The sequence below is a fragment of the Lampris incognitus genome, chromosome 4, assembly GCF_029633865.1.
Source record: "Lampris incognitus isolate fLamInc1 chromosome 4, fLamInc1.hap2, whole genome shotgun sequence".
NCBI lineage: Eukaryota > Metazoa > Chordata > Actinopteri > Lampriformes > Lampridae > Lampris > Lampris incognitus.
Genome location: NC_079214.1, coordinates 29,580,447 through 29,603,956, shown reverse-complemented (window position 1 = coordinate 29,603,956; position 23,510 = coordinate 29,580,447). Strand labels below are relative to the sequence as shown.

General features: G+C 42.4%; 1 protein-coding gene across 1 annotated transcript in view; it reads left to right on the top strand.

Annotated features, from left to right (window-relative positions):
* kif26ba (kinesin family member 26Ba) overlaps positions 1-23,510 on the top strand; it is a 171,095-nt gene that overhangs the window by 136,111 nt on the left and 11,474 nt on the right. Inside the window, exons 10-24 of the mRNA XM_056279329.1 lie at positions 2,364-2,550; positions 3,999-4,182; positions 9,954-10,125; positions 11,522-11,854; positions 14,292-14,477; positions 15,746-15,878; positions 16,139-16,394; positions 16,997-17,098; positions 18,063-18,190; positions 18,942-19,121; positions 19,289-19,294; positions 19,605-19,909; positions 20,542-20,748; positions 20,794-21,280; positions 22,390-23,345. Of these exons, the coding sequence (XP_056135304.1) occupies positions 2,364-2,550; positions 3,999-4,182; positions 9,954-10,125; positions 11,522-11,854; positions 14,292-14,477; positions 15,746-15,878; positions 16,139-16,394; positions 16,997-17,098; positions 18,063-18,190; positions 18,942-19,121; positions 19,289-19,294; positions 19,605-19,909; positions 20,542-20,748; positions 20,794-21,280; positions 22,390-23,345 (3,822 nt within the window). The remainder of the gene's footprint in view (positions 1-2,363; positions 2,551-3,998; positions 4,183-9,953; positions 10,126-11,521; positions 11,855-14,291; positions 14,478-15,745; positions 15,879-16,138; positions 16,395-16,996; positions 17,099-18,062; positions 18,191-18,941; positions 19,122-19,288; positions 19,295-19,604; positions 19,910-20,541; positions 20,749-20,793; positions 21,281-22,389; positions 23,346-23,510) is intronic.

Below are 23,510 nucleotides of genomic sequence, written 5' to 3'. Positions count from 1 at the left end.
TTGCGTGTCTGCATCTGGTTGATTTGATGGGTATGACCCGACACATGTTTGAACAAAGACACAAGAGAACGATAGAGCACATGTTTGTTTGCAGGCCTGTTTGTGTGTGCATAAGCATATGTAAATGTGTGTGTGTTCATTTTCAAGTGGTGAAGGAGAGGTCGATTGATGGCAACTGTGTGCGATTGTGGTGTTATATTTATAGGATTAGGGTGTCACAGATACAAGAGCGTCCATGTAATCCTCAACTAATCTAACATAATCTCATCTGTAATGACACTGTGGAGTACCACACACATAACCGACAGTGGCATGTCTTACCTTCTGTCTCTGGTTCACTCCATCTCTTACACACAAATTTAAATACTTAACTTGAACACACATGCTGAGTCCAAATAGCACAAGGCTGACATTTATGGGTTAATAATGGGTTGCTCCACAGGGTCAGGCTGTCAGTCACTGGCACATATTCATCAACATGACTAAAGCTGTTGAATATTAACTTAATTTGCCAGCACATGTAATTGGAATCATGGTATTTTCAGTAGGGTAGTACTCGTCTGTTCAATGGGAAACATATGCACACAGAAACACTCACCTATCACCTTGAGGCCTTCACATTGCCCCGTAGACAGTATTCCACCGAGACTGTTAAAGGATGTTTTAACAACTGTTGGGTCTTGCATTGTAAATTTGATAAACACCTCCCTTCTCTCAGGCTGTGTTCCAGCTGCTTTCAAACATGCTGTAGTACAGCCCCTCATCAAAAACAGCAATCTTGATCCCTCTGTTCTTTCTAACTTCAGGCCAATTTCTAGCTGCCTTTTCTTTCAAATGTCTTAGAGAAAGTAGTTTATGTACAATTACAAACGCACCTAGAAATTAATGGCATTTCTGAAAAGTTCCAGTCTGGTTTCAAATCACGTCACAGCACTGAAACCGCCCTTTTAAGAGTTTTTAAGGATCTTCTTTTAACTGTGGACTCTGGGAACTCTGCTGTTCTGGTGCTTTTGGACCTGACTGCTGCCTTTGACACGGTTGACCATAATATTCTTTTGTCATGTCTTGAGCTGTGGGTAGGCATTAAAGGTACTACCCTAGAATGGTTCAAGTCTTATCTGTCACATAGAAGCTTTTCTGTCCATACAGACCAATTCTCTTCAGCTGCAGCCCCACTTAACTGTGGGGTCCCTCAAGGCACCATTTTGGGCCCCATTCTCTTCTCATTGTATATGCTGCCCTTGGGGTCCATTTTTAAAAAAGATAATATGTATTTTCATTGTTTTGCTGATTTGCAAATCTATCTGCCTATAAAAACAAACAGCAGAGATTCTTTACAGGCTTTGCTGAGTTGTTTAAAGGATGTCAAAATATGGATGGAGTTAAACTTCCTGAAACTAAATCAAAATAAGACTGAAATAATTGTATATGGAGAACCTGATCTTCTGGATGGTTATGATAGCACTCTTGGCCCTTTAGCTTCTTACAGTCGCTCTTCTGTTAGGAATCTTGGTGTGATTTTTGACGGCTCTTTTAACTTTGATAAACAAATAAGCTCAGTCATGAAAACAAGTTTTTTTTAATTGCACCTTCTTGGAAAAGTAAAAGCCTATCTCCCTCCAAATGATCTTGAAAGGGTAATTCATGCATTTATTACCTCTCGTTTGGATTATTGTAATTCATTGTATGTTGGTGTAGCTCAGTCATCACTTCATCGCCTGCAGCTAGTACAAAATGCAGCTGCTCACCTTCTGACAGGAAAGAAATGACGTGATCACATAAGGCCTGTACTGGCCTCCCGTCATTGGCTCCCTGTCTGTTTTAGGATCCAGTTTAAGATTTTATTACTTGTTTTGAAGTCTTTAAATGGGCTGGCACCACCTTATTTATCTGAGCTAATACATCATCATACACCAATCAGAGCACTCAGGTCAACAAACCAGATGCTCTTACATGTTCCGAGATCCAGGCTTAAGAATAGGGGCGACAGAGCCTTTGCAGTGGCTGCCCCTGATCTCTGGAACAATCTACCAGTACAGATAAGATGTGCTCAGACCCTAGAGACTTTTAAATCTTTGTTAAAGACCTACCTCTTCTTGCTGGTATTCAATTCAAGTTGAGCTTGACACCATGATTTTATTGTGCAAATATACTTTTATGTTTTATTGTTTACATTTTATATTCTTTATTTTATTATGTTTTCTTTACATATATTTTTATATTCATATGTGTCAATTATTTTATATTGTATTTTAAGCTTGTGCAGCCCTTTGGTTCAACTGTGGTTGTTTTAAATGTGCTGTATAAATAAACATGACTTGACTTGACTATCCCATCCACGCCCCTCTCTACAAATTCTACAGCTTCAGAACCAGTCAGAACTACGTGCCCCGACGCCTGAGAAGGCGGCCTGGTTTCTGGATGCGGCCATTGCCGCACGCCATAGCACCCAACGTCCCGACATCACTGAAGAGGAACACAGAAACTCACATATGCTGTTCACTCTGCACATATATCAATACCGCATGGAAAAGACCGGAAAAGGAGGAAGTAAGTACACAGCTGTAATAATAATAATAATTTACATAAAACATGTGGAACTATTATCTGTTAGTAGGTATGGATATGGTAGCTGTTGGCGGCACGGTGGCGCAGTGGTTAGCACGGTCGCCTCCCAGCAGGAAGGTCCTGGGTTCGAGCCCCAGGGTAGTCCAGACATGGGGGTCATCCCGGGTCGTCCTCTGTGTGGAGTGTGCATGTTCTCCCCATGTCTGGTTGGGTTTCCTCCGGGTGCTCCGATTTCCTACCACAGTCCAAAGACATGTAGATCAGGTGAATCGATCGTACTAAAATGTCCCTAGGTGTGTGTGTGTTGGCCCTGTGATGGGCTGGCAACCTGTCCAGGTTGTCTCACCGTGTGCCACCCAGTGAAAGCTGGGAGAGACTCCCGCATCCTGCGACACCGGTTGGGATAAGCGACTTGGATTATGGATGGATGCTAGCTCTTATGAATCATCAGCATAAACTTCAGTGCACTCACACACACACACACACCGGTTCTGTGTCAGACAGGTTGACAGTCTTCACTGGTTTGCCTGCCAAATGGATTCACTGAGATATGACAAATTCACATGTGCACAAATAACAACGTTAATGCAGTCACAATAATAATGTGCATCAGAGAATGTCTAACACTGATACCGGCAACTGTGAGTGTCTGAGAGGCAGGAATTTGTGTGTGTGTGTGTGTGTGTGTGTGTGTGTGTGTGTGTGTGTGTGTGTGTGTGTGTGTGTGTGTGTGTGTGTGTGTGTGTGTTTGCTTGTGTGTGAGAGAAACAGAGTTATCACACCTGCAAAACACAAAGGAGGTTTGCCGCAATGACAAGACTAATCTTGGGTGAATGTTTTAATCTTGGACAGATGCTGACAGAATTAGCTGTCTTGGGATCACACACTGTTGCCACAGCCTGTTTTCACCCATGTCTGACTCACACAGTCACATTCTAATGAGGCGTGAGCTCCCTCTGAGTTACGTTACCCCTTCAATTTACTAACAAGTAACTTAAAAATTAAGAAGAAAAAAAACAGTCTCTGGTGAATGAACGCACGAGGAAATCAGCCGATTCCCATGTACATTCAAGTGACAGCATGTATGTATCAATTTGCAAATTCAGAGTAAATAAGCTCATCTGTTTGTGGCCTCATCTTATTTTTCTGTAGTTTTAATGGGTGGAAGAACACTTTCTGCTTCACTAACTGACAGGCATTTTGGTAAGAGTAATTACAGTATGTGAAAAAGGTGTACAGGATGAATCTATGCCCTTGGTGGTTGTGCAAGACTAGATGTAGCAGCAATAAATAAATCAGAACTTGGCCTTTTTAGAAATCACTTAAATTTGTCCTTTTACCTTCCCTTACACTCCCCTTCTATCTCGCTCTTATCTCCTTCGCCCTTTCTTCTTCTTCTTCTTCTTCTTCTTCTTCTTCTTCTTCACTAGTGTCAGGTGGTCGTAGCCGCCTTCACCTGTTGGACCTCGGCAGCTGTGATGTCAGTGTGCTTGGGGGAGGGGGGAGGGGCAGGGAGAACTCTTCCCCCAGCTCTGCACCTCTCTGCCTGTCTCTCTCTGCCCTTGGCAATGTGATCCTAGCCCTGGTCAACGGCAGCAAGCACATCCCATACAAGTGAGTTGGGTGAATGTGAATGTGTACTATGCATGCATACAGTACGTAGGTGTGTTCGTATCTTTCTCATTGCCTTGATCATACCTGACAGAAGCAGGGGAAAGGAACAAGAACAAAGGAGTGACAATGAGAGGAGAGAGGTTGATTACAGTGCTTTGGAGGAAGAAAGGATAGGAGAAAGGAAGGAAGGGAAGAGTATGAATACGGTAAGATGTTTTGGAGGAAAGTAGAGGAAAGGAAGGACGCGGTCTATTGAGGTGTTTTTTCAGTTTCAGGGAGTTAATGTTTTAAACAACAACAGCTGCTGTTCCATATTCATTAAATCCATTTGGCCATCTGAGTGAATATGGGAGAGAGAGAGAGAAAGAGAGGGCAAGAGAGAGAGAACGCTTGAAGCTGGAAGGGGGGAGTAGGAAAGAATCTGGTAACATCTGGTAACAGAAAATTCACCAAAATTGGAAAACAGGAAATTGAGAAAATGAAAGACCCAGAGAAAGAGAAGAGTATAGCAAGTACAAGGAAGATCCCAGGAACTGAATTTGTTTTCCCTGAGGCTATATGACTATATCTTTCAGGAGTAGACCATACTCTCAAAGTCTTTGTGTTACCCCCTCCCCCTTACTCACCCACTTTCCTTCCTCCCTTGTTTCTTCCGTCTTGCTCTCCAGCTGTTTCTGACTTTATCCTTAAGGCTGTGTAGCTCTTTGTGTCCCATGGTTAATTTAATCACCAACCTGTGCATCTACATTGCAAAATACTGTGCCACCTAATGCTGGAATTATAGAACACTCTCTCTCTCTCTCTCTCTCTCTCTCTCTCTCTCTCTCTCTCTCTCTCTCTCTCTCTCTCTCTCTCTCTCTCTCTCTCTCTCTCTCTCTCTCTCTTTCTCTTTCTTCTTCACACATTCCCACTTGTGCCACAGCTGGTTACATTCAGGAGCCACAAATCCATCTGAATGCATCCTGCGCATCATATTCTTCATATATTTTATAATTCCATTATAATTCTGTTACCCTCTTTCAACTTTGTATTGTGTAAATTGTGTAAACACAACATCCATTGCATGTTGTCTGTCTTGGGAGAGAGATCCCTCCTCTGTTGCTCTCCCTGAGGTTTCCACCTATTTTTTCTCCCTGTTAAAGTTTTTTTTTAAAAATTTTAGGGAGTTGTTCCTTATCCAATGAGAGGGTCTAAGGACAGGATGCTGTGTTGCTGTAAAGCCCACCCAGGCAAATTTGTAATTTGTGATATTGGACTATACAAATAAAATTGACTTGACTTGAATGTTAAGCCACATTTGTAATTTTAAATTCTAATATGAACTAGTTTTGTTTCCAGTAGCTGTTAATAAGCGATTTGACAATATCTCTGTGCACATGACTTTGTAATCAAAAACACTCAAAAGAAAAATGAAACGGGGCCAATAAAAGTTGATTACCATTTGGAGAAAAACAACAGTTTATCTGCAAACTTCATCCCCCTAGCTGAGCTTAGAAAACTTCTGTGAGCTGGCAAAGTTGTTTTATATTGCAGACGGGAATACAGCAAGTGACTTTGGAGACTCATTTTGCGATCAGTTGGAGAGGAGTTTGGACAAGCTGTTTCATAGAACAACTTCTCATTTCTCTAGAACCAAGAAATCTGAAAAGCCCAAAAAAAATTTTTGACTTTTTTTTTTTCAATATCCAGTGCCTCCTTCACTGGCATATCGGTAAGAACGGTACTTTTATCCTGTCTTCTTCAGAGATATGATTTTTGTGGGTCAGTATTAGGATGCAGTCAGGTGTCTTCAGTGGTTAATAGTCTTTAGGCAGCATTGCTAGGCAAGGATGAACTGGGATGGGTCCTAGCGGGGTTGGTTGTTGTCACAGATTGTCACATATGACAACTTGCTCCAAAATAACTGAGTCAGGTTGCCCCAAAAAGGCATGAAACAGTGCTGCTTTTTTTTAACTGTGTTTTGTAAGGTGCCCTTGAGTGCTATGAAAGGCACTCATAAATAAAATGTATTATTATTGTTATTATTATTATGTGTATTTATACTGGATTAGCTTTGTGTAGAATTGTGGATGAGGTATCATGGAATAACTTCGTGTCTCCTCTCTGTACAAAACTATGGTTTTGAACATCCATAATGTCCAGTGTCATCTTTTAACATGTGAGGGGTGGTGGTGGTGGGGGGGTGGGGTAAAAAATTTTTTGAAAAAACTGTTCTGAACTCAGATAACAGTGACTTGGACCACATGTAAAAAGGGTGTTTACTTGAGAAAAGGTAGTCCCACATATTACTGTTATATTTTTGTAAGGCTGCATCCTCTGGTTTTTGAATCAGAAGCAGTGTGACAACATCACTATGTGGCACAATGCCCTGCTCTCCTGTCACCCTCTCCTGCACTCCCCCCATTTGCTCTCTGTGAATGCTCCTGTCAAATTCAAAACCCTTGTGCTGGCAAAAAAAAAAAAAACTCCAAAAAGAGTCATTCCTCCTCTTGCCCATGCCATACAGTTCCCTTCTAACAGGCACCTTTGTCCTCCCTCTCCCTGTGGCATTCATACCACATCTTACAACCAGATCTTATGTCTCGGCTCCTCGATGGAAGAATGACCTGCCCACACGTTTTGGACTGAGTTGGCTATGAATAAGCAGACTTCTCTGTGCTCACCTACTCTCTTCCATTATGTGTACTTTACCTAATTAATATCTTATTGCAATTAAGCACCCTGCTACTTAGCACCTCTCTGCTATACACGACCATGTAAGGATAATATTTTGTTCATTCTTTTATCTTGGCGCTGCAGCTTTGACCTCTACACTGTTCTTTGCTAGTCACTTGTAATGAGCTTGTCGGTGATCAAGGAAGCTAATTTCAAAGTGACACACACTGTAACATGTTCCTACTAAAAGTATCAGCCAAGTGCTTTGAATGTACTGTTGTTGCAAATGAACTCTACCAATGAATCTGGCCATCGGCAAAATTTAAATTTGGTCCAATTTCTTAAGTCACTAAAATTGTTGCAGAGGTAAATACTAAATGATTTAAAGCTACACCTTGATTATAAAATGTTTTATTTAACTTAACTTGATACCCAATGTGATACTGTTTGAACACGCTAAGCTTCAGAGATCCATACGAACTTAAAAAGACTTGCCAAGAAATGTGATAGCCCCTTCCCCAACTATTGAATGAAGAAAAAAAACATTTTTATATGTTCATATTGTTATATCTCTTGAGTTCTGTATTGTAGATTATTTGTAGCTTGGTCGTCCACGTGATGTTAGCATAGCAGGATAAACACAGCTGCAGCTAATGCCTCATTTGCGCAGTAGGCAGCACGTCAGTCTCATAATCTGAATGTCATGAGTTCCCCTCATATGGGGCAAACCGTTTTTTTGGGTGGCACGGTGGCCCAGTATTTAGCACTGGTGCCTCACAGCAAGAAAGTGCTGGATTCGAACCCCAGGCCATCCCAGGTCATTTCTGTGTGGAGTTTGCATGTTCTCCCTGTGTCTGCGTGGGTTTCCTCTGGGTGCTCCGGTTTCCTCCCACCATCAAAAAGACATGCATGTTAGGGTTAATACTCCTGTCTATGCCTCTGACAAAGGCAATGGAAAGAAGACCTGGAGTTGGTCCCCGGGCGCTGCAGCTGCCCACTGCTCCTATACAATAGGATGGGTTAAATGCAGAAGACAAATTTGTTGTAAGAATACAATGACAAAATAAAATGGCTTTCTTCTTCTTCTCTGATGACACTGATAATCGCTCTGTTGGCTAGGTGATCCAGTGCACCTATCAGCATTGACAGACAGACAGACAGACAGACAGAGCCAGCACTAACTATGGTCAATAGTACTGTCAATGCTGGTTCTTTGGCATACCTACATCAAACTCAATAAACTGGTCTAGGATTCAGTTACTCTGTAATCTTCCACATTTGGCTGTGATGTGCTGTGTAGCAAGCAAATGTATCAAACAGTAACCATTAGAATAAGAGACTACAAATGTGTTCATGGTTTTGATATTTGGGATTTAGCCAGTGTCTTAAATAGATAGAATGTATCATAAATGACATTTATTTTTCATGTTACTCTTTACGATTGAAGTAAAATTCCCTCGATATTTTTTCAACTTGGAAGTCATAAAATTTACAAATAGTTATCCTAGATATAGATAACTAGATGAAGAGAAAGGGGAAGAGAGAAAGAAGAGGGTAATGAATAGCCTGCAGCAGCATAGGAGAGAGAAGGGGAGGGAGAACACCGAGGGGAGAGGGTTGGTCAAGAAAGGAGAGAGAGCAAGAGTGTGTGTGTGTGTGTGTGTGTGTGTGTGTGCGTGCGTGCGTGTGTGTGTGCGTGCGCATGTGCACACGTATGATGAATGTGTGTGTGTGTAATGCAAGTATGTGCATTGAAGCTGATGGCCTCAGGGTATGTTTTGGTAAAAAGAGGGACAGCAGCATGAAGTATTGGGCCACGGAGCCCTGCAGGTCTAAGCCCACAAAACACACACGCACACACACACACACACACACATACACACACTGAAAAAGCAATGAATAACTGCAGTGGCCCACCCAGGAGAAACTCTTCTTAAACACACAGCCTAGTTTATTTCCATCAGCTAATTTAATCTCGCCGGGAGATGGATAATCATGTTAGACAAAATAATATCCACATGTCTTTCTTAGGTTGTTTGGATTTAATGAGATTTTATGGTGTCCTTTCTTTTATTAAGAGGACTAGATAGGAAACCTCCAGTCTAGAGGCCAGTTTCGACTTTAATCTTCAATGTAGATCATGGTACAGCCAAACTGTCTATTGCAGAAGAATAAAAGTTCCTATAATGGGGATAGAAGAGGTTACAACCACATGAATAACCCACCCATTTTAACCCTCATAAATAAATAACTAAAACTTTAAGTCTTTAAATTTTTTTAAAAATCCTCAACCCCCTCTAAACCTCTCTTTCGTGGCTGAATTCTGAATTGAACTGTGAACAAATTAAGGGAAGTGAGTGCAGATGTCACGTGACCTTTCTTCATAGAGCATGTCTTGCAGCTTTGTTCTGAACTTAGTGTAGGGAGTTTCAATAGCACAGCTCAAAAGAGATGATCCTTTCCTTCATCCTGTGATCAATGGTCCAGATGGATAAAGATTTTTTTCTATCCCTTTTCTCCCCAATTGTACCCATCCAATTACCCCACTTTTCTGAGCCGTCCCAGTTGCTGGTCCACCCCCTCTGCCAATCCAGGGAGGGCTGCAGACTATCACACGTGTCCTCCGATACATGCGGAGTCAGTCGCCAGTCACTTCTTTTCACCTGACAGTGAGGAGTTTCACCAGGGGGACGTAGCACGTGGGACGATCATGCTATTCCCCCCAGCTCCCCCTCCCCCTGAACAGGTGCCCTGACTGACCAGAGGAGGTGCTAGTGCAGTGACCAGGACACATACCCACATCCAGCTTCCCACCTGCAGACATGGCCAGTTGTGTCTGTATGGACGCCTGACCAAGCCAGAGGTAACGCGGGGATTCGAACTGGTGATCCCCGTGTTGGTAGGCAATGGAATAGACTGCTACGCTACCTGGACACCTCAGATGGATAAAGATTCAAATCCTTTTCTTCATCCTTTGGTGACCATCACCAGCATAAATATCAACGAAAATTGAGCCAGTGAGAAATCAAGCAGTTTTTAATCACATTTTTACATTGGTTTTCTTCTCAAGATGTTTGTCTTTCTGTGCTTCTTTCTTGCTGTATGTGTTTCACCAGAGACAGCAAGTTGACCATGCTGTTGAGGGAGTCACTAGGCAACATGAACTGCCGGACCACAATGATTGCTCACATCTCCGCCTCTCCCAAGGATTTCTCAGAAACACTTTCCACCATCCAGATTGCATCCCGTGTCCTCCGCATGAAAAAGAAGAAAACTAAAGTCACTGTTGTAAGTTAATATAAGGTGTCAGTGTTTATAATCAGAAGTTAAAAACAAATACTTCACCATGGTGGGAAACCTTAAAAGTCATAGTCTAATGCAAAAGATAAATGTAATTTAAGTCCCTGTGGTGATACCCATAAACTTTAATCCATTATGCAAAATTACATTCAAAGCTGAAATCCATGATTTCCCTGATCTTTCCCTCCGTCTGGTAGTGAGAACTTCAAACAGGGTGTAGCAGTTATTGACTATTTTAGCATGCAGTCAATAATCTGATTAAGGGGAATCTGAATTAAGGTGATAGTTTTGATGAAAGTGTCTACATGTGTTCACAGTCATGCAATCTCTTCAATGATCCGAGTTTACAAGACTCAACGGGTAGTCAAATTGTTGGATAGTGGAAGCTATATTGTGGGCAACTTTTCCAGACTTTGTGGAAAATGTCTCCGCTCTAGATTTTTACCTGTCCAAAAACTTTAGGATGCTTATATCATTCATTTTTATTGACCTTGAACAGCATTTCAGTCTCGTTCCAGAAAAGCCGTTGTTTACTGCTGCTCGCCGTGTGGTCTGTTGTTTACGGATCAGATGCCAGCAGCGTTTTTGGTCCATCTGCACAACAGATTCTCTGAAAGAACTCTAATTAAGGCATATACAAAGCAACATAAATTGAATGTCAAATGAAAAATCAAGCTCTGTTAATCACATTAAGCTTGTGTTGATTTAGACCTTAATTTGATTAAAATAGTTTAAGATTTTTACTTGACAGGTAGCATAAACAAATTATTGTCTTAATCTGATTAAAATTAACTTTTTAACTTGCATGTAAACACACTGACTGTCACTTGTGTACTGTTAGCTCAGCAGTAGTTTCCACCTTTGTAAAAGGGGCATGCTTGGACCAAAGTTAAACGAGCAATCTAATGTATTACAAGCTACATCAAACTATGTGGGAACACTGTTGTAATGCAATATTGATTGTAGAATTGGCAGATTAGCTGTTCAATAGAAGTATAGCCACATCATTGTCACATTTCTATCCTTTATTCCTGCGTGAGTGGGAATCTGTTAGCCGGTGCTGTGTCGTTTGTCCTACCTGGTCAAAAGTTTCAGCAGCAGTATGTGGAGAGTGTCTCCCACCATGGTAAAGATGCCAGTTAGCATTATGAAACCTGACTCCATGGTCTAAATGGATAAAATAACTATTAATTAATAGAGAAAACCCCTGGATTTCAGCTTTGACTGAATAAAAAAAAAAGTCACATTGGTGAATTATGTTACTAAAGACTGAAAGGAATGTTAGCCTCAAAAACAAGCGACCTATTTTTTTTCCCTTCCTCTCTTTACACCATTCCCTGCCTCTTCCCTCACTCTCTGTCCATCTCATTATGTGTCTACCCAGCAATACACCTCCAGCTCCTCCGGGGGGGAGAGCTCCTGTGAGGAAGGCCGCATGCGTCGGCCAACCCATCTACGACCTTTCCATCACCGTGGCGATGCTGACTCCAACCTTCCATTGCTCCGCCTCTCCAGTGACCCTGACGAATACTCAAGCAGCGAGCAGTCATGTGACACAGTGATCTACGTTGGTCCTAATGGGGCTGCTGTCTCAGATAGAGAACTGACCGATAATGAGGGGCCACCAGAGTTTGTTCCAATTGTACCTGCTTTGCTCCGTGGCAAAGCCTCAGAGCAGCATCAACCACAGAGTCAGGCAGCTGGAGCCCAGAGCAAGGTGATTAAAGGAAAAGTAAACTCATGGTTAAAATACAGTTTGGAGGGTAGAATATGATCTGAACTAACAATCCATGCAAATAATTGAAAAGAAAGCACTCATACAACTTAGAAATCTGTCTCTGAAAGTCAGTTTCTAAGAATTCTCTCGTCAGATAAATCTCACAGCTTGCTTGTGTCAGGCTGTGTCTCCACCAGAGACTCCGTTTTGTGGCAGTAGGTTGAAGGCGAGTACTTGCATAATACCCGAGGCTGCCACAGGTGGTGAGCACTTAGGTGCTGCGCATTTGTGTTGCTGTGTAATATTAAATACCATTGAAGCTGTGTGACATAAACTGTAAGCTGTTTCCTTTATTTTTTAGATTTGCACAGCTTATTAAGGACTCTTTTTTTTGGGAGGGGGGGGTTTCCCCCTTTTTCCACCCAGTTGCACTTGGCCAATTATTCCACTCTTCCAAGCCATCCCGGTTGCTGCTCCACCCCCTCTGCCAATCCGGGGAGGGCTCCAGACTACCACATGCCTCTTCTGATACATGTGGAGTTGCCAGCCACTTCTTTTCACCTGACAGTGAGGAGTTTCACCAGGGGGACGTAGCGCATGGGAGGATCACGCTATTTCTCCCAGTTCCCCCTCCCCTGAATAGGCACCCCGACCGACCGACCAGAGGATGCACTAGTGCAGCGACCAGGACACATACCTCCATCCGGCTTGCCAACCACAGACACAGCCAATTGTGTCTGTAGGGACACTCGACCAAGCCGGAGGTAACACGGGGATTCGAACTGGCGATCCCCATGTTGGTAGGCAATGGAATAGACCGCCACACCACCCAGACGCCCCATTAGGGGCTGCTTTGTAGTTTATTACACAATAGAGATGTGTCCGCCCTCTACTGTGTTCTCTCTGAACCAGAGCCAAAAAGACATGGTCAGTCTTAGTCCATGATATGATTGAGAGAAGGAAAGATTTAGGAGAATATCATCGGCTTATACACGAATTGAAATTAAAGGAGACTAGGTTTATAGCGTAGTTTCCTAAGAGCAGTGGAGAATTAGAGGAATTTCTCCATCTAATTTCACCCAACATAACTAAACAAGACATTTATTTTTTTCCCCTGTGCAGCTTGTTTACGTCACCATTGAGTTCCTGTTTGTCATTAGGTCTCACCCACACTTCAGCCTGATTGGGTGGTAGTGCTCAAAGTGACATTGATTAGCTGTGTGCTTTAAGTTGAAGTCAAAACTTCTTCAGCTCCTGAACAGGTGAAACACTCAAAGTTTAGTACCTGTATTGGGCCGAGGGCACTGAAGCGCCAGATGACCATAGGAAACAAAGAGAAAGGGCAGGTTCTCAGTGAAAGACAGGTCTCTGTCAGAGACCATGGATGTATTATAGTAGAACTGGATACCGGATCCAAAAATGGTGCCTGTTCGTTCCTATGAGAATTGCTCGCCTGACGCCTACGCCGAAAAAGTTTCCGGCTTCCGGGTTATTTCCGGGTACATGGGGCCCACTGAATATGCGCAGTTGTGTTACTCCCATCATGCCTCTAGGGCTATGAGAACAGCTCGTACACGCTACACACATTATTATGAATCCCACGGCATAACGCCTCGTACACAGCCATGCTGTCATGCAAAAAAAAAAAAAGATTTTTTCTGGGCTTTGGAATTTTTTAAAAAGATTAAAACCCCGTGGCTTAAAAACATACAATACAAAGAGTAATAATTGACCATGATTATAGTTGCAGGTGTCCTGTCAACAGTTTTACAGACATCTCTTTTACAACGGTGGTCTATGGGGAAAATGTTTTTTGTGCCACCGCAGGGGATTTTTTGCTGCAATACCACGAGTGACCACTGGAAAAAAATTGGCTGCAAGGCTGAGCGGCAGCACCATATCCAGTTCTACTATAATACATCCATGGTGGAGACAGCCTAAATGCTCTGACATAATTTCACTTCGGATTCGCAAACGGCTACTAAGACTGGAAGCATTGGGATCACAGGCTATTACACTGACCATATATTTTCACACCATTTTCCTGCACTGAAGGAAGTTGTTAGTCTAATTCCTTTTTTTTCTGCCTTCTGAGTCACTTTCTGCCATCTTTTGTGCGGATGTTGATTTCCATTTAAACATTTTGCCCCTTCTGTATTTGAAGAGTGGCACCGGTGGAGTTAATCAGCATTGAGTCTATGTGACATCACGCATCACTCTTCCAGCAGACTGCATGGCTCCTCCTGGCGGCATTAAAAAAATTACGGTGCAAAGATACAAAAACGCTCGCAGTGCTTTCATAAATGGTCAAATACGCCTGAACCTATGCCTGTACTTATGTTACTTTTCTATTCCTTTTAAGCATCCATTGATGGACAACTCTTCACCAATTCTTTGTCTCTTTTGTGCCTTAATGTCTTTATGTCTTCTGCGAAAGGCCCAGCCACAGCCTGAGTCCAAGACCCAGTCTGGTGGCCTTTCCTCCCAGCCTGTGCACCAACCACCCCAATCCCTGCTAGGACAGCCCCTGGCCCCTGTCCCAGAGGAAGGAGCCGAATGTCTCAAGTGTAACACATTTGCTGAACTGCAAGAGAGACTAGACTGCATTGATGGCAGTGAGGAGGTGAAAATAGTTTTCCATTTTATGGATTGTTTTCATTATTTAATAAGGCATATATACATAAAATCAAAATGAGAGAGAAATCAGAAAACAGATTTTTTAATATTTTGTTCTATGCTAGGAAGACAATGGCGTAGTTGATATTAACTGCCAGTTTCAACAATTCGTCTTAATATGGATTTTTTTCAAATGGGAAAAAAATAGGGATGCACTGATATGGAAAGGGTTATTGGATATTAGACATATGCCAGGCTAAAATCGAGTATCATTATCAATGTCATACATTTTATCCAAGAATAAACGCCAAAATTAAAGTCCATGAGTAGTTTGACATAAATGAATACAATGGATTGATTTACTGCATTTTTTTTTTTTAGTGAATTTTTGTTTTCCCCCAATGGGTGGCACAGTGGCACAGCGTTTAGCACGGTCACCTCACAGCAAGAAAGTCCTGGGTTCGAGCTCTGGGGTAGTCCAGCCTTGGGGGTCGACCGGGGTCATCCTCTGTGTGGAGTTTGCATGTTCTCCCAGTGTCGGCGTGGGTTTCCTCCGGGTGTTCCAGTTTCCTCCCACAATCCAAAGACATGTAGGTCAGGTGAATTGGCCGTACTAAATTTTCCCTAGGTGTGTGTGTGTGTGTGTGTGTGTGTGTGTGTGTGTGTGTGTGTGTGTGTGTGTGTGTGTTGGCCCTGTGATGGACTCGCGGCCTGTCCAGTGTGTCTCCCGGCCTGCCGCCCAGTGACTGCTGGGATAAGCTCCAGCATCCCACGACCCTGAGAGCAGGATGAGCGGTTTGGATAATGGATGAATGGATGGATTATTTTTATCAAGGAAAACAAATCGAACTGAACAATTACAGTTGAAAGACTCTATGATATTTTTTAACATTTTAACATCCCCGGATCCCATGGCACATGGAAGCTTGTATTTCTTTAATGGTAAAAAAAAAAGATTCTCTCCTGATCACTGGACCAAAAAGTCCAGTGACCTCAACCTAATGGTCTACATCTGCAGAGTTCAGCAAAAGTAATGGAATTGTTTGGTACTTGGTATCAGCCAATACTTAAAGATTTGTATTTTGAATTGGTGTCATTAGTGAAAAAGTGATAAAGGTGCATCCCTAGAAAAATTATTCCATCTGTATCTATGTAACCTGTGATATCAATGGATATCACAACCATTCCTTAACAATAACAGCTACTTTATACCACCTTAAAAAGTGCCCTTTATTTCTCCCATACAATTTTCCATCATTTAACTCTTTCTTTTAGGTGGCAAAGTTCCCATTTGAGGAGGTTCCAGCGAGTAACCAGGGTGTCAAACAGGAGACAGGATTGGCTTCAGCTCCACTGGCTTCTGCCCCTTCTGGCCCCAGACATTGCTCAGATACAGATGCCCGAACTGGTAAAGTTTGAAATTCATTCTTTTTATGAAGAAATGAAGGCCCAGGTACTAACTATGTTAGTGATTGTATAAATATGTATCTTTTCTATACTTTGTGTTTTTTCACTTACTCTGGGGGCAACAAATTGAAAATTTTACCAACTGTCAGTCTTTAGCTTTAGATAGTGATAATTGCTACAGAAAAGATTGATGTTATCCTTACCTGACTTTGGTTCCCAGTGAGAATTTTGCAAAACAATGATCTGTCAAACATCCCGCAGGTTCTGCTAGTCCTAGAGGAGGCACAGTAGAGCTCACCTCCTCTTCCCCAGGAGCCTCCAGGAGGAGGACCAATGACCAGCAACTCCAGGAGATCAGGGAGGTGGTGGAGGAGGCTGAGCTTGCCCAGACAATGATCCACAGCCTGGCCCAGAGTTCTGGTTCCTCTTTAGCTACCAGTACCAGGAGCGTCACAGGAAGCAGCAGCACCACATCGAACTCCATGTGCAGGACCAAGAACAACACGCTTCATGAAAGGTGAGGGCAGACATTGTGTCCTGAAAATGTGTAGCACCTGGTCATCAGCGGGACTTCACTACACAATCCATCCGATAGCTATATACCATTTTGTGGGTCAGGCTCGTAGTGGCAACAGGGTCAGCAAAGCCTATTAAGAAGGGTGAACCCCACAACCATACAGAGAAAAAAAAATTCCATTGCTTGTATCAGCAATGTCAATCATTTAGTCACTAGTCAATACTTGTGACTATATTTGAGGGTTGAACCAAATCAAACTGAGAGCTTCACTTGATCATTCAGCTTCTTCTTGACATTGATACTGATACAGCAACTGATTCATGTGGTTGCACCTTCTCAGCTGTGAATATCACAGTCATCAAATTAAACTAGTTATAAGTCCATCATCCTCGACCGCAGTTAGGAAGAATCCAGTGCAAGAGAAAGTTCGAAGACAAACAAAATAAAAGCATGTTTGTGGGTCTACATGAGATGTCATGTTTATTGTTAGATCAGTGTTTTCAAAGATAGAATGATGGGGTTAGTGATTGACATTATCAGCCATATGTCTGATGTTAACTGCAAATATGGCATTTACTGTTTACTGTTGTCTGACTGGACAGCCGTGAGTCTCTGAGTGGTGGCAGCAGCAGCGAGGGTAAGGCACGCCCGATAGGATCACCACGCCTTGGAATTGCCAGCCTAACCAAAACTGCAGACTACAGGTAGAGTACACACACACACATACACACACACACAAACACATGTATGTCTTTAAAACAAGTATTTTGAAAAAATTTCAAATTTGATACTTTTTATAACCTTGTTGACATATTTAAATTCTTGTTTATTTAAGTAATAACAGATAGGAACAAAGTGTGCACACACCCAGAAAAAATATTTTTTTCTGCCTGAGGAAGAGCTCAAAACATTGCCAAATAAAATAAGTATTAGGAGCATTTCAGTGTGAAGACCTCACTCCTTTGTTCTATGACTTAAAAAAAAAAATATATATATATATATACATGTACATATATGTTTATTTTATCAACACCATTGACAGTTTAAAAAAACTATATAGTGTAGAGTGTGTAGTGTGTGTGTGTGTGTATATATATATATATATATATACATTTATTTATCTATTTACGTAATAACAGAAGAGCAACCAAGTGTGCACACACCCAGAAAAAAATATGCAAAGATTGTTTTTGTACATTGTTTGTAAACAAATCTTAACATTCCACTCCTCACTTGTTGAACACTTTTATCTACACCATTGATGGTTTCCGGGGAAACAAAAACGCTATATATATATATATTTACACACACACACACACACACACACACACACACATATATATATATATATATATATATATATATATATATATATATATATCAACACGGATACAGGAACACGGATACAGCGTTTTTTCCTGTATCCGTATTGATATTCCGCTCCTTATTAGTCGAGCACTCACAACACCATTGACGGTTTCGGAAAAAAACGCTATATATATATATATATGCCTGAGAAGTGTGCAGACCTCACTCCTTTATCTATGATTTAAGTAAAAACTCATAAGAAAGCATGTCCATATAATGAACCATCCAAGCAAGGGACAGCTGTTCACATGAGCAGTTTGAAGCATGACTGTTGTCATCATGTATCTCTGATTCCATCAGGCCCCCGTCCTCCCCGTCCCAGCGTTGTAAAGTGTACACCCAAAAGGGTGTGATGCCGGGAACACCACCTCTCTCCTCACACACACTGGCACAGGACAGCCAGGCTGCAGACTCCCTGACACCAGATAGTATGTTCTTTACTGGTTTATATCTGTGTTTGCACCTTCTTTTATTTACCTCCTTCATAATTAATTTGGGTAATTCTCTATTATTGATGCATTAACTGAATACATGTTTTGTGTTGTCTGTGCCTATTTCCCGTAACTGACTTTTTTATGCTGTAGTTCTTGCTTTGCATTTCTATTCTTGTCATGCTGTTGCACTATGGTGGATTTTTTTTTTTAAGATTTATCGAGTTGATTGTTGGGCATGTAAACTGTTTTATTTGGGTCTCATATTTTCCCAAGACTGTGGTTAACATATGCATTGTATAATTATTCTAACAAAGTGGGTACCATTCCCTATTCATCCCTTTTCTGTTAATTGCATCTTTCTCCTTCATATTGTATCTCATTAGTGAACCATGATGAATGAAATGAGAAATTGGGCTATTTCTTTTGTTCCCAGAGGATCATGGGTTTTTTTTACTGAAGTTACTCATGTTCAGAGTGTCAACTGAGGCTGTATATATTGTTTATAAATGAATCAAGCCAACATCTTTGTCTGGACATAACAGTATATTGCACCTCTCTCTTGGAAAGTAGACCAGCATTGTTCTTGAATGGAGTAAACCCACCTCTCTTGCTTGGTATAACACAGTATGTCCACATAATGTATATATGGCCTGATTGTGGGATCATATGATTACCTCCAGACTATTTTGCACATGTAACGCTGGGTTACAGTTTTATGCCTTTATTTTTTTTCCTAATTCTGCAGACAGTTTAGCAGCAGATAGCGGACGCTCCTCAACAGAGTCGCTGTTGTCCAGGACTTCGCCTGTAGGCATGAGCCCACAGGTCCAACAGCCTGCCCCATCTCTGTCTGCTAGCCATGGCTCGGCTGAGACTCTCTGTGACGATGATGTCCCTCAGATACCATTGGACACACACAGGGATGGTGAGAAACCTCTGTTCATTTACAGATGCTATGAGGAGTTTTGCATTTTTTGTGTGACCCTGTGGACAAAAGTGTTAGTGTTCTGGGGAAGAATGACTTCATTGCCACAAAGATGCACTTTCACCTTCTGGTATATCGTGCATTTATTTTGAATAGAGGAATTAGAGGTAGTGGTGTTTTTGCAAAACAAGTGTTTTCAAGATGTACAGCAATGAGGTAATGTGTTTCAAATTGTGGCTATGTGTCCCATCTGTGTGCCGTTAATAGTTTCATCAGATTTCACAGGGAATCTGATCTGAATACAAACATTTGGAATCGTTATAGTAGCAATATCTAATCTGTTTACAGATGGTCTCATTTGATTATGTTGGTTATACAGAGTCATCAAAATTAAATTTAGACTGATTAATAATCCAAGCAACCATAAAATCTTGTAAACAAACGTCTTGTTCCCATTCTCCTTACCTTCATCCTAATCCCCAGGACCAGCAGTATCTGTAACCACATTTGGGCCTCTCTCTGTCGGAGAGGATGAGCTGGTGTACACAATGGCTCCTGGAGGGGAAGAGGACCTGGATGCCAGGGCTCTGATGGAGACACTGACAAGTCGTCCAACCAGCATCATCAGCTTCAACAGCGACTGTTGCTCAGTCACTGCCCTTGCCTCAGGGTCAAGACCTGTCAGCATCATCAGCAGTATTGGAGATGAAGGAACTGTGGAGCATTATGGGATGTCTGCCATTGCGGCGACCACCTCTGGAGTAACAGAGGTGGTTGCCATGGCAGAGGTCAGTGTAATTTACTTGCACAGCAATTGAAACCACTTTTTGTCTGTTAAAGTCCGCTATTGGTAAAAACGATTGATAAGTTTCTATTGGCAAAATGTTGTTACACCTCTAGTAGTAAAGATTGTTAGTAACCAATATGAAACAATACCCATCATCACATTTTTGTGCTGAGATATCCAACATTGAAATAGAAAACAGTAATCACTCATTACATGTTTATTCATTACTCAGCAAACGTTTTGGAGCAGTACTGTGAAACTAAAACTGGAAAATCACTACAATCATATATTTGAAGATCTGACATATGCACCAACATAAGATAGAACTGCCTTGTAACGCATAATACATTATTTTATCAAATTGCATTGAACTGTTTGGTATTATGTGTTAATATGTTATACAGTACTATATCATATTAAATTGTGGGTAACCCAAAATTGTGCCCAATAACCAAAACTGAGATAGAGTCTAATCAAGACGAATTAAAGTCAGCAGCCAGGTAGTGTTACCAAGCTAGAGCCTCAAACATTGACATGCCATCCTTGGCTATCAAATTATATAAATTGAATTATTGTCTATTATGGTAATAACACAAGTCATATTATACCTTATTTTACCTTATCCTATTGTAGGTGGCCATGGCCAAGCTGCGTCTGGAGGGCGAGGCTTTAGCTACAGTGATTCCTAGCTGTAGTTCTTCAGTCTCCTCCTGGCTCAGTGATCTGAGTATGGGCAGCGAAGCAGACCAGTCCCTTCACAGCTTCAGCCAGTCTCAAAGCCAACAAGGGGAGGCCCTGGCTGAACCTGACCCTAACCAGAGCCTTTCCTCTGGGGTAGAAGTGCTGGGAGAGGTTATTGAAGGTCATGGAAGTTGTGGACCTCAGAGCAGAGGGAGTCTTGAGGGAGAGATGGTCCTGTCAGAGAGTGGGTGTAAGAAGGGAACCCCAACCAAAGACTGGTTGAGCAGACTGCCCTACTCTGTGGGTAAAGCCAACATCCAAGTCATTGGGGGATCTAGCAACTTCTCTCCCTTTAAGACCACCATCAGCGTTCACCCGTGTGTTGCTGTTAAACCCATGGTGATTCAAGAGCCCACAATTCTCTCCTCACCCATCAAGACAGCCATGATCACAGAGACACCAAAATCAAATACTACCCCAGGCCCACACTTAGCTTCCATATCCAGTGAGATGACCTTTGAAGACCCCTGGTTGAAGCGTGGGCTGGAGGAGGGGAGATCCAAGGAGCTGGCATGTGAAATAAAGCCAGAAAAGAAACATGTAGACCAGGTGAAAAGCCACCAGGCTGGCCAGAGCAGGACTGCAGGAGAGAAGGTTGGTGCTGGGGACTTACGAAGCTCCTGCAGGGATGGTGAGAAACATTTACACTTTACATTTACATCTATGCATTTAGCAGATGCTTTTATCCAAAACAACTTACAACATTCATACAAGTTTTTCATTTCACAGTATTCAACTGATCAATTGATCAGTCAATATTTGAAACAGATTTTACAAACACTGTGTCTCAAGATTAGGGTACCCACACATCCTGATAAACGTAAAAATGGAGACTAGTGGGGTCCGCGGTGGCGTAGCGGTTTAAGCATCACCTTTCCGTTGATGCAGTTACCCACTGGGAACCAGGGTTTGTGCCCCAGTCTCATCAGATCCGACTATGGCCGGACTCGATGAAGCAGCAATAATTGGCAATGCTGTCTTCGGTGGGGGGGCGGAGTCGGCTTGTGTTCGTCACATGAATGCGTCTCTGTGTATGTCGGAAAAAGCAGTGGTTTGGCCTGGATTCGCCCTGTCACGAAAGTGGCGAGGTGTCTCCTTCGAGACTGCTGGCCGGAGAGATGCAGTTGGCGAACGCACGCAATACGAGGGTGGGTGTTTGAACTAAAATAGGGATCGATTGGCCACTAAATTGGGGGAAATCAGAAATACATTTAGAAAAAAAATGTAGACTAGTTTTCTAGTCATAGAAAACACCTGGAAAATGATCAAATTTATTACATGTCCTGGAAATATTATTGAGATCGTGGAAAATTGTCAGGTTTGGTTAAATTGGGTTTTTACCTACTGAGATGAAATTTTTAACAGTTTTTCTCCTGAGATGGTATATTTTAGTCATATTTTTAGCTGCTGAGATTGCACATCAGTATTTTAAGTTCATATTCTGTGACCAGCTAAAAGTAACACAGTCCATTCAAGGACTGTTGAGGCTTCCACAGATATTAGACACTGAATAATGGGACCTTCCATGAGCAATTTAATCGAAGCAAAACTTCTGGAAAAATTTCTTGAAAATTCTTGGAAAATTATGTGTAAAAACAAATGGGAATGTTGAAGACATATTTTTTACAAACATTTAACACTGAGAGAAAATTTAACTGTATAAAGTTGTTTGTTACTACCATTTCCAGAATTTATTTGAGAAAATGAATCATTATCTCTGAGTCACATGTCACATTGCAGGTGGGGAGCGTGGCAGCTGTAGTTCAAGTGGTGAGGCAGTCTCATCTTCAGATTGCTTTAGGAGAGTGGTTGATGGCTGTGAGATGGTAGCGGAGGTTTCCCAGGGAGATGGTCAAACTGTTATCTATGATACCAACATCCACCGTACTGCCAGTCTGCCTCGTGGCTGGCACCGGGTCAATCGTCATGACGGCCTTGATAACGGAATCGAGTACCACAATCTTGTTGTTACCACCTCGACTCCCTGCAGTCCTCGGGCCACGCTGGACAGGCGTGGATCGACTGGTAAGCAGGGGCTCTTTTCCCACAAGAGAGGAGGAATCCCGCCTTTGCCACCAGTACGCAAATCAAGTCTGGACCAGCGAAATAGGGCTGCAGGCTCTCCACTCACTCCTCTTCACCAAGCAAGCCATGGAGCAGCTATCCTAAGCGGTCAAGCTGATGACATGGGGCTCTCTGGAGTGGCTCTTGCTGGTGTCACCAGACAGCGTGGCTCCAGTGTGGATAGCAGCAGACTTTTCAGTGCCAAGCTGGAGCAGCTAGCCAACAGAACCAACTCTTTAGGCCGGCCCCACAGCTCGCACAGCGGTTCCCCCCACTATGATTGTCTCTCCCTGGAGAGGAGAGAGAGTCTGAGAGGGGGCAGCGGAGTGAAGGGGGACAGCACCATGCCTCGTGCTGGGCGTAGCCTTACCCGAGGCAGCTCAATCTCTTCTACTGGAAATATCAACAGCAGCAGTCCTGTTTTCAACTCCAGTCCAGGTCCAGGCAGCGCCCCTCAGTCACCAGTGAAAGCCAGCAGCCAGTCAAAGATGTCAGCTGTCAGTAAACTACTACTGGCCAGTAGTCCCAAGGCCAGGAGTCTGTCTGCCTCCAGTACCAAGACCCTCAGCTTCTCTACCAAGTCTTTACCCCAGGCTGTTAACCGCAGCTCCAGCTTGCCTCCTAATGGAAAGGTACAATGTGACCTTCACGGTTACATGTTTTTAACAAACTGTATAATTTCTCTCACCAGATGTTATACCTCCTTGATCGGCTAAACCTCTGTGTCAATTAATTTAGATATGTGAGACATTTATCTTTGTACATTTTCACAGCCTGATGAAGGTCATAGAGCAAAA